The sequence below is a fragment of the Mobula hypostoma genome, chromosome 24, assembly GCF_963921235.1.
Source record: "Mobula hypostoma chromosome 24, sMobHyp1.1, whole genome shotgun sequence".
Taxonomy (NCBI): Eukaryota; Metazoa; Chordata; class Chondrichthyes; order Myliobatiformes; family Myliobatidae; genus Mobula; species Mobula hypostoma.
Window position 1 is genome coordinate 28,607,524 of NC_086120.1, and position 12,318 is coordinate 28,619,841.

The 12,318-nt window shown below is 38.1% G+C and overlaps 1 protein-coding gene across 2 annotated transcripts in view; it reads right to left on the bottom strand.

Annotated features, from left to right (window-relative positions):
* Window positions 1-12,318, bottom strand: part of LOC134337491 (insulin receptor-like) — a 226,202-nt gene that overhangs the window by 189,319 nt on the left and 24,565 nt on the right. For both annotated transcript variants that reach the window (XM_063032554.1, XM_063032553.1), the window contains exon 2: window positions 3,712-4,260. In XM_063032554.1, coding sequence (XP_062888624.1) covers window positions 3,712-4,260 — 549 coding nt within the window. The remainder of the gene's footprint in view (window positions 1-3,711; window positions 4,261-12,318) is intronic.

The window sequence follows — 12,318 nt, forward strand, 5'->3', positions numbered from 1 at the left end:
CTTTGTAACCATAACACTGACACCTTGTTCTAGATATCCCAAACAGAGTAAATCCCCTCTTCACATACAGTCTCTCAGTATGTCAGTATGTTTTAAGTTTCAATTAGATTCCCACTCTTTCTTCTAAACTTGATCTAATTGCTCCTCCTTCAACAGTCCTACCATCCCAGATTCGTTGGTGAACCTGCACAGCACTCATTCAATGGCAACCACAGTTTGTCCATTTTCAGATAAAGAAATATTATTCCAAATGCAGTCTCGACAAGGCCCTGCAAAATCATACAGAACATCCTATACTGAAGTGCTCTTGTCAGGAGTTTCTACTCTCTGCTGTTTGTCAACCAATTTTCAACACATTACCATACATTTTAATACTGCACACCAAGCCTTTGAGGCACTTTATCAAAAGGTTTCTGAAAATCCAAGATAACCATATCTACTGATTTTCTCTTATTTATTCTACCAGTTATATTCTCAAGACTCCAGTAGTTATCAAAAACAATCCAGAAATGCTCTTTGACTTTGCCTAATCCCAAAAATATTATTCAATATACAGTTAACACATACTTTATAATTGGCCCTAACATTTTCCCATTACTGATGTTAAGCCAATGAATCTGGAGGTTCCTGCTTTTTCTCTCCCTTTTTAAAACAGTAGGCTTCATTTCCCCACCTTCAATCTGGAGATATTACCTCATCATCTATGGAATTCTGCTGGATTTCAACTAATGTGCCTTAGTACCATGGGATGCAATAAAATACAGACTGTGGGAATTAATTGGATTTCATTGTCATTAATTTCTCCAGCACTGTTTTCTTTCTAACATCAAGATTACTTGCATCAAGTTTTGACATAGTGAAAATGTCAACAATCTTTCCTGTAATTCACGTGAAAGAGTCCTCATTTGGAAACATGATATCCCATACTTGGATACAATCATCCATGGACAACTACCAACTGCAAAATAGGTAGGCATCTTTTCCCCTGACTGTGAGTAGTTATCTCAAAAATGCATGTTTTGCATGAGTACTTTGCTTGAATATACACTGAAAGAATTTTTTTTTTGATTCAGCCTTTTCAATTCAGTTTCAAGAAAAGAGTGCAAATTTACCTACTGTATATACTATGGAGCAATATTTTAGGAATTACACATTAAGCCCTTATGATAAAGAACAAATTTCTATCTTTAACTGTTTGCAGTCTGTGCATTGAAGCTCAAAGGGATGTCCTAGTCCCCCACCAAATGGAATGTTTTTCAATGAAAGCCCCACCAGCTCGTGGTAAAATACACACGCCCCACCATCACCTCTCCCACATCCACTCTCACACCCCAAATACAAGCCCAAGGTCATACAGGCTGCTTCTTACAAGGAGGATCGACCTGCCCAAGGAATTCCCAATGCCTAAACACAAGAGATTCTGCAGATGCTGGAAATCCAGAGCAACGTACACAAAATGCTGGAGGAACTCAGCAGGTCAGGCAGCATTCATGGAAATGAATAAACAGTCAACATTTAGAACACTGATGAAGCCTCTCAGCCCAAAATGTCAACTGTTTATTGCCTAAAACATCGACTGTTTATTCATTTCCATGGATGCTGCCTGACCTGCCGACTTCCTTCTCCATCATTTTCTGTATGGTTCCCAATGCCTGCTAGTAGTCTAATGGGAATGCCAGCAATCTTATACTTTTTTTAAAAACTTTCTCAGTAAATTATCTAATTCTTGGTATCATGCCTGGGGGAGGGCAGCTGTGCACACAATGTTGAGAATCATTTTGTTACATAATTATAATAACTGTACAAACAGGAGGAATAAGCAAGGGGCAGTGAGACTCTGGAGCCAGGCCCCAATCTATTTCTGATACACATGAACAATAGCATGAGGGTTTCCATTTTTCTAGTCGCACACAGAAAACAATTCCAACATAGTATTTTCGGAATTTTAAGTTCTCAGAGCCCACCTGGACCATCAGAAGAATTCCCTTACTACATTCCTTTCCTATTCATCCCCAAATAAAAGCAATGCCGAGAGTATGGAATAGCCCCTGCCCACATTCTTGGAATTTATCGCAGATTAGACTGCCGGGGCATTGCCTTCAACACACAGAACATACATACGAAGTCTCAAAACAGAACTGAAGTAAATCCTGTAGGCTGGGAGAAAAGACAACACAACTACAGATCTAAAATCAAGAATTTTAGGAATTTCAGGGAGTTTTAAAAGTTGCAGTTTCCCCCCAACCCCCCGCGACTGATCTCCACCCAGCATAGTACCAAAAATATTCTGACACTATTACAGTGGTATTATTTTTTAAATTGCTAGTTTAAAATTATCAATATCAAATAAAGCAACTGCTGTTTAATTGACAGCACATGGATAATCTGCCTTTAATTTCCTTTGTTAAGACAGCCTTCCCTGTCTCCATGGGTCTTTGCATTATAAGCTATTAAAGCTATATACGTGGCTTGAAAAAAAATCCAGCCCATCAGTTAAACACATTATTATATGGTTACATAAACTTTACAAACTGAAAAACATGCAAGAAATCACATGCGCCATTGACTGAATAACAGTTTATAATCACAGCCAAATCCTTATAAACTAAACTGCTTCCAATTAAAGATAGGAGCATTTCCTCCACCCCCTACCCCCATCTCCACCTCCTCTCCCCCACCCATCCAAACACTGCAAGTGCCACATGAGATGCATGAGGCAACCTGTCCTCAGCTCTTCAACTCCACAAATATTACATCAACAACATTTTTTTAAAATCTTGAGCAACAAAAATTAATCACTGCATACTGACATTCACCAGTTTCTACAGGATTCCTTCCCATACCCTCACAGAAACTCTGGTCCCTGGAGATGGCACTTTTTTTATGGGCTGGAAAGCAAGCACATGCATGCAATGCAATAAGCTTGCAAAATGGGTGTATTTTAAAAACTGAAGTTAATTAAGGGCCCAGGAAACTTCACAATGCAGGCCCAGCTTTTTTAACATGGCTTGACATTGCACTTGAGTAATAGCTCACCACTGTTTGTCCCAGTTGGCACAGGAGCCTCACGCTGTTGAGATCTGGACTCTGATCAAACCATGAATCCAAGGCTATACTGCCACTTCTATGCAGCCACGGAATCAATTTCAAAGCCAACCGCATTGTTACACACTCAATCAAAAACAGTCCCTTAAAACCCCTATAGTAGAGAGTCAGCTTGCAGCACTCTCATCACAATCAAACAGTCTATGGACTTCCAAAGCAGCAATACATAACACTACCACAGTCTATTGTGAAGGTGTATCTTCAGTGTTCTTGGGAAGTTCCAAACATAACCCATCCTCAATAAAGAGAATGACAGTCTATATCATAGTCAGGAATGTGGTTCACATGGGAATTGTAATTTGATCATGGATATGTTGCATTTTAACCCCTGATTAAAGGTTTGAGATTTAATGTAGACACCTTGCATATCATGCACAGAATATCCAGCTCTACCAAAATCTTACCCACTTCTGACTTATTCCAGCAACCACACACATTAATGCAGTTGATCCAGGAAAACCAGTATCAACGTAATACACTACGGACCTGGCAAGAATTACTCTCACAGATTTTAACTCATTCTTTCATTTAAATTTTCTTTCCACAATTAATAAAATATTGTTCAGAAAAGCATGTATTAACCCCAAACATTTTAGGGAACCTTACCTCTTTGGCAATGTTCACTCGTCCAGCATCTGTGGTTAAACTGATCATTGAAGACAGTTTGGGGACAGCTGTTCTTCCCTTTCAGTGTGCCGGGGCACACGTTGCCGCACTCTCTGTCATCTTTATTAGACTTGATATAATTGTCCTCCACTGAATCAAGAATCTTCGACCAGTCAAGCGTAGACAGGTAGCAAAGCTCTGGGTTTTTTTCAATTCGTACAGCACCCCGGGTGATATTCACTAAGTTGTACAGGCCAATTTCTTTGAAGTGCAGCATCTCGAAGATGACCAGCGCATAATTGAAGAAGAGACGTGTCCCCCGAATCACAGTCAAGTTTGGGAAGAGGTCCTTCAGACTTTCTAGGCCATAGACACGGAACAGAAGTAAGTAATCAGTTATCATAGTGAGTTCTGGAAAGCTCAGACCACGGAAATCATCAGATTTTGTGCCAAACATCAGCAGAATCTGCAGACTTCCCTCAATTACAGTGCAGTTCCTTAGTCGTTCCAAGTGAGTGATGTTGTTTCGAATATCTATGCTTTGACAAACTAAGAGAAAGAAGAAGAAAGTTAATGTTTAGTGCATTATAAAATGAATCTCAACATAAGCATTATTTCCTAGTTAAAACATGCATTAATTCTAAAGCTCCAATTCCTTTGAGGGCTTTCAGGAAGTGTTTTTTATAGAAACTTAAGAATTGTGATTTAGAATTAAAAGACAAATAATTGCTTCTGCTAACAGATGGCAAAATAGATTTAATGAACCATTTGGCTTACTCCATATGACCGTAAGACGCAGAAGCAGAATAAGGCCAGTTGGTCAAATGAGCACATATACTGTTTGATCTTGGCTTATCATTCCCCTCTTCTCTACGAAACCTTTGACATCCTTACGAATCAAGAACTTATCAAGCTTCGTTTTAAATATTCCCAGTAACTTGGCCTCAAAAGTTGTACAAGGCAAGGAATTCCACAGATTCATCACCTTATGGCAAAAGAAATTTCTTCTCACCTCGTCCACCCTTCCTTTTTAAAGAGTGGAGTGACATTAGCAATTTTCCTGTCCTCTGGGACCACTGCTGATTCTAGACATTCAAGAAATACCACTGCTAATGCCTCTTTCAGAACCTAGGGTGGAATCAGTCCGGTCCAGTTTGCACATCCACCTTCAGACACATTCTTCAGCTTTCCAGGCACATTCTCCTGAGTAATAGCAATCTGCCCCCACCCAACTCTCTCAAATTTCCAGTATGTTACTAATGTCTTCCACAGTGAAGACTGAGGCAAAACAGTTACTTCACCATCATTTTCCAGCAGTCCAATGTCCACTCTTACTTCTTCTTTACTCTTCATATATCAAAACCAACTTCTGTTATAATATTGCCTAGATTACCCTAATATTTTATCATCTCCCCTTATTGCTTTCTAGTCGACTTCTGATCATTTATAAAAGCTTCCAAATCCACTAGCTTCCTGGCAAATTTTGCAATACTGTATGTCGTCTCTTTTGCTTTTATGTTATTTTTGATGTCCCTTGTCAGTAACAGTTGCTTCATCCTCCATTTAGAATGCTTCTTCTTTGTGATGAAAGAAAAAAAATGTTTCTGTGCCTTCCAAACTATTCCCAGATACTCCTGTCATTGCTGTTCTACCTCATCTTTGCTGGGATCCCTTTCTAACCAACTCTGCCCATTTCCTCTCTCATGTAGTTATGTAACAGTAATTATGTAGTTACCATTATATAACTGTAATACTGATACATCCAATTCTAGCTTCTCCCTCTCAAACTACAGGGTGAAATCTTGTATTATGATCAATGCCTCCTAAGGGTTCCTATACGTTGAGTGCCCAAATCCAATCTGGTTTATTACACACCACCAAATCCAGAATAGTCTTTCTCAACCACAAGCTGTTGTAAAAGAGCCATCTTGTAGGCATTCTACAAATTCCTTCTCTTCGGTTCCAGTACCAACCTGAAATTCTCAGTCTTTCTGCATACTGATGTCTCCCATGACCAATGTAACACTATCTTTCTTACGTGCGTTTTCTATTTCTATTTGTAGTTTGTACCCCACATTTTGGCTACTCTTTGGAAGACTGCCTTGCAGTCTTTTAACTATACCCACAAAGATTCTACCTTTTCTGATCCCATGTCACTTCTTGCTCAAGATTTGATTTCAGCTTTTACCAACAGCAAAACCCCCAGACCCACTGCCTACTTGCATGACTTTTCAATAGGATGTGTATCCTAATCTGCATCTGAATCCATGACTTTCTGACCAATAGACTACGATCAGTAAGGATAGACAGCAACACTTACACCACGATTGTTCTAAACACTGGATGCTCCACAAGGTTGCATCTGCATCCTCCTACTCTACTTCCTGTTCTCATGACCTCGTGGCCAGATTCTGCTCTAGCTCCATCTACTGCTGTGGGCCACATCTCAATTAGAATTAGAATATCGGAAGGAGATAGAGAGTTTAGTGAGATGTTGTCATGACAACAACATTTTCTTCAATGTAAACTACAGTGTTTATCATTAACTTTAGAACAGAGGGTGGTGCAAATGCTCCTGGGTGTGAACATCACAACCATGTTGATATTACAACAAGAAAGCTCACAAATGCCTCTACTGCCTCAGGAGGCTAAAGAAATTTAGCATGTCCCTGTCAACTCTTCATAATTTTTATCAACGCACCAGTGATAGCATTACCGATTGATACGGCAACAGCTGTGCATGTGACTGCAAGAAATTCCAGAGAGTTGTGGACACAGCTCGGCACATCAAAGGAACTAACCTCGATTCTATGGACTCTATCTATAGCAGACAGCACAATCAAGGACCACACCAACCCTGAACATTCTCTCTTCTTCCCTGTCCCATCAGGCAGAAGATCCAAAACTATCACAAGAACTGCTCCTATCCCACTGTTATCAGACTCCTGAATGGACCTCTTATACAATAAGATGAACTCTAGGCCTCAAAATCTACCTCGTTGTGATCTTGCACTTTATTGTATACCTGTAATGCACTTTGTCAGTAGCATTTACACTTAATTCAGCATTGTTATTGTTTTAGCTCAATGCATTGTATAATGATTTGATCTGTATGCAATGCAAGTTTTTCACTGCAACTTGGTGCACATGAAAATAATGAACTAATACCAATGCTTGGAAGTTTAGGTCCCAGCTGTGATCTTCTTTCTCCCATATTTTTTGATTCCCAAGAGTGCACTTGAATATTTCTAACCACATTATTAACTCATCTACCTTGTTTCATATACTATGTGCATTCAAATATTATATACATTGCTAGCCAAAAGCTGCTCATTCCAAAAGTATTTTGTGTATCCTGCCATGCAATGCCAAAGAGTTTTTCCATAAAACTTTTAAACCAATGAAAAATAAAATCATATTTAACAACACCAACAACTTATGCATATATACACACAGTACGTTTACATAGTAAAACTAAAAGCATTACCAAAAAATACTTAATATTGTGGCATGTAGAAACAGGTAACAAAAAGGTTAGCCAAAACAAAGTTTTATTAACTGTTTTAATGAAAGGACTTGCAGCAGAGGATATCACCTCAGTGAAAACTGAGGTTGTACAAAGAGCTCAGAGGTCTTGCAGTATTTATAAAGCTGAAGAGGGAACGAACAGTGAGGGATGAGGGCATGGAGAAATTTCAAAAGTGGAATACAACCAGACTAGGAGTTAACGTGGGCCAATGAGCACAAGTTTAATGGAAGAAAGGTACAAGTTAGTATGCAGTAAGCAGTTTTAGATGTGTTAGAATGGCCAGGAGGATTATTTATAATGTATCAGTAAAAGGCTTAGTAATAAGTATATGAAAAGCATTTTAAAAGTTCAATAATATTGTAGCAGTTTTCTACTGTTAATACTGATACATCCAATTTTAGCTTCTCCCTCTCGAACTGCAGGGTGAAATCTTATGATCGATGCCTCCTAAGGGTTCCTATACCTTGAGTACACTAATCCAGTCTGGTTTATTACACACCACCAAATCCATTTAGTTTCTACTCTGCTAAATTAAATTGTTAATTATAAATGTCCTATCCATTATCAGGGAGATGAAAATGAAGCTATTAAAATATGTAATACATCTATAAAGTAGCTTTCACCTCTATTTTCTGTTTTTGTTTCCTTTAGGCTGCTTATATCACTGTAGCTCCCAACATTTTTGAAACAACTACTTGTACAACACTTATAGATACAATAAAACATTCTAGCAGCAATACCAAATCATAGTACTAACAATAATTCTTAACTACTGCTCAAGAAATCACCAATATTTTAAATCTAAAATTCAAAAGACTTCTGAAACCTAACATGTGGAAACATTTCAGAGAGGAAACAATAGGAGTGGAAAATGTCAGGTGGAGATTAGATTACATTTTTCAGAAGTTACATCAGCCAGATTTCAACTTTCCTGAGCCATTTCTCCAATGTACCATAGATTCTAAAATGTTGCATTCAGAAAAAAACTCCTTAGCTTTCAAGATCAGCACATGATTTGCATTTAACAGCTGAATGTATTGATGATCTATCGCTAACAAAATTAGAGTAGACCAAAATAATAATTACAGATAATGCTCTTGTAACTTACAAAATTACATTAATACAGACGGGGACATTAAGCCTTTCACCCTGCTACGCGGAAGAACTGACTGACGTAGAACTGAGAATAACAATGCCATTTAATATAAACAGGGATAAAGTGCTCCATTCCTCTCTGTAAATTTTGCAAAAAAAATCAGAACTAGGTGTGGTTATTTGGTCCTGGAGCCTGGTCGTCCATTCATTTGGATTATAGCTGATCTTTACTTCAGCAGTAGTTTTCTGTACTATCCCCAAATCTATTGATTTTCTTAATATCCAGCCATCTTTCAACCTTTTGTTTTTGATTAACTCAATGAAAGCAACTATACCTGTTCAGGATAGTGAATTCCAAAGAATCACCACCTTCTGTATTAAAGAAACATTCCTTAATGCCAAATTGTTTACTTCCTACTCCGAGACTGCAACCACTGAATCATCTTGCCTGCAACCAGCCTGGTGAGCCATGTTAAGAACTGTGTGTTTCATTGAGATTTTCCTCTCATTCTTTTTTTTAAACATCTCATTCTTCTGAACCCAAGGGAACAGGGGCCAGGTCTACTTAATCCCTCATTATATATACAGCATTTCGACCATCTCTAGGACCAATCTCACGGCAGCCCCTCCATAACAAATATTTCCATTTTTGGATAAGGGGACCAAATCTGTACACAATACTCCAGGTGCAGACCCAATGCAAGTCCATGGAGCTAGGTTGAAAAGATTAAAGGAGCTCTCCAGTACCTTTCTGAACCAATACAAGTGAACACAAAGAACGATTAATTCAAGATGGCGGCTGCATACAACCCTCCTTCGGTCGACATCTTCTGGATAGATCATGAAACCATATATTTCACTTCTTTTACGTCTGTTTTTATGATCGCACTGTCTTTCTTTTCTTTCTTGGTTTCATGGCTACCCAGAGAAGAATTTCAAAGTTGTATACTTTGATAATAAATGAACCTTTGTTCTTTGTTGTTCTTGTCATTTATCTCAGAGACAGGTCTGGCAGCTTGTTTTAAATGCAAAACTCATTACTGCATTTTCCGTCTGAACTAAGCTCTAAAGTTCAAAAATAGTTCAAATATCATCTGTGAAGTCAATCAAAAACCAGGATAGATGATTAACATGCTTATGTCACAGATACACTCAGGTTATCCAGGCAGACAGATCTATGTGCGTCAAGCTGAACTGCAGATGCCAATTGATAAGTGACCTCATCATCAGCCCACAGAGCTGTGACAGGCTCAAACAAGCAAATTTGTATTGGCTACATTTTTAATTTCTTTACCTAAAGATTACATGGATAGGGTTGAGTAGGTGCAGATGTCTTTTATTCTAGTTTTCAAATCATTTTAAGAGATAAATACAATGATGTTGAAAGCGAGAAGACTTTCAGTTAAGTACAGTGCCACGGTTAAAACTGAGCAAGTCAGATAATGAAATTGCTAAATTTATTAAATACTCCATCCCAGGTATTCCTGCAGTTTCTCATTCTTCTTCTCACACAAAAGATCTAGAATCAAATTGTCCCATCCACATACAAATTAGATTGAGCCTTTTTTATTCTGGCAATACAAATTCTTTCAACCCAAAACTCAATTGCAGAACTCGGAAACTGATACGAAAGAAAACCTATAATACCTTTCTCAATTTTAATTTTTCCTGCAACACACATAAAAAATGCTGGTGAATGCAGCAGGCCAGGCAGCATCTATACGAAAGGGTACAGTCGACATTTCGGGCCAAGACCCTTCATCAGGACTAACTGAAAGAAGAGATAGTAAGAGATTTGAAAGTGGGAGGGGGAGGGGGAGATCCAAAATGATAGGATAATTTTTCCTGAAGTGTTTAACAATCAAAGTAGTATTTACTAAGTGCAGTCCTGATGTAATGCTAGAAGCTCATAAATCTGAATACTGCAAGCTTCTACAAAAGGGAAGCTAATTAACTGGATCATACTGGTCAAGTCAACGGACCACATATTCCTGCACTTCAAAGTGGTGCCCAGGAATCTCTCACGTTGATGTGACAAGGCAGTTCCATTTACCATTCAAATGACTACATTTCTGACTACTGTATACCGGTAACACCTGCATTACAGGTAGCTTGTATTTCTGGAAAAAAATGGCTATCTTGATTTTCAGTAACACAAAACTACATCAACTGCACGTGTATCAAGAAGTAGAAGTTGAAAAAAAATAAATTTTATGTGAATTTATTCACTTAAACGTCTCCTCCACAAATTCCATGAGAGCAAATTCTGTAACCCGAATGGCCACAGAACGCAGTTCACCAGTAGTTATTTTATATCATTTCCAAATCTTTACTTAAAACTCTAGAGTGGAATTCAAATGCTCAAACATCTAACCCAGTGACTAGTGAATGCTACTTATCTAGTTGAAACTGAGATTACCACAGAGTGGGGAGGGATTGGTATCTCTAGGCTACCATATATTACCTGCAGTCAGAACAAACAGATCTTGGATCTTAACTTGGCTATGCCCGACTGGTGAGCATTTGATACAGAATCAAATCAAAAATGGAAAATGCTCCTCCAGTGAACTCAAAGTTCAAGCACAAAGAAAAGGAATACTCAGAGTTCATCCAAAAGGGGAGGGGGGGGTGAAAAGAAGCCACACTAATTAAATCCTGTATTTACTTTAGTTTCCAAGGCACGAAATGCATTTAGGATTATTTGCCTTTGTAAAAAGAATTGCTGCGTAACCATTTGTTAGACTTTGGCCCAGTTGCTCTTCAGCCAATTCAGTTCAGATAAAATCTCACAGAATCTGCCAACATAATGCTTTATCTTCAGTAGACACAGCAGCACTGACTAGGCAATTCAACTTTATTTTTACTTTTAGTACCATGGAAGCAGTGTCTGTGTCATTTGATCCCTTCAATGGGACAGATGTTAGTAACCATGTGGATCACCACAAAGGATTTGTTCTAATCAATTTGTATGACACATTTCCAATATCTGAGGTAAAAGGAAAAAGCTACATGAAAACAAAAATTTGAAACAAAAAGCCAAGCAATTAGGATTTTTATCAGTGTGTTCTGCTGGTCAGGATCAATTTATGCACTTCATATAATATCTTCCAACTAACAGCTTTCTCAGAAATAAAATGTCACATTGCTTTCAACATGAAATCTGAGTATACGTGTAAAGAACACATTGAGATTTTTACCTGCACTAAAAGACCATAAAACAAAATTTAAAACTAGCTTAAAGTTGTGATGGCACATCATCACAATCCAAAACTGTGTGTGTCAATGAATTATACTGTGAGTACAGCAACTCTCAACCAAATGAATTTGTCAGCCAGGATCTGAACCAAATAGAGGCGTCAACCCAACATATAATATATTTTGAATACTGAAAGGACTAGATAGAATGGATGAGGAGAGAATGTTTCCTATCGTGAGGGAGTCTAGGACCAGAGGGCACGGCCTCAGAATTGTCCCTTTAGAACAAAGATGAGTAATTTCTTTAGCCAGTGGGTGGTGAATCTGTGAAATCTATTGCCACAGAATGCTGTGGAAGAAAAGTATTTTGATATATTTAAAACGGAAGCTAACAGGTTCTTAATTAATCAGAGTGTCAAAGGTTACAGGGAGTGGCAGGAAAACAGGTTTGAAAAGGGATAATAAATCAGTCATGATTGAATGGGGAGAAGAATTGATGGGCCAAATAGCCTAAAACTGTTCAGCTAGAGAAGAAGTACAATTGTTTCATTCCCAGCTTGGTTCAAGTTGACTAATTCTAGCCAAGACTTCCTGTTGCCAATCAGCAAGTTCTGGTGAATTTCAAGTTCAAAGTAAATTTATTATCAAAGTACATTCTGTATACATCGCCATATACAATCCTGAGATTCATTTTCTTGCAGGCATACACAGTAAATCCAAGAAACACAATAGATTCAATGCAAGACTGCACCTAACAGGATGGTCAAATAAAACAATATTCAAAAGAC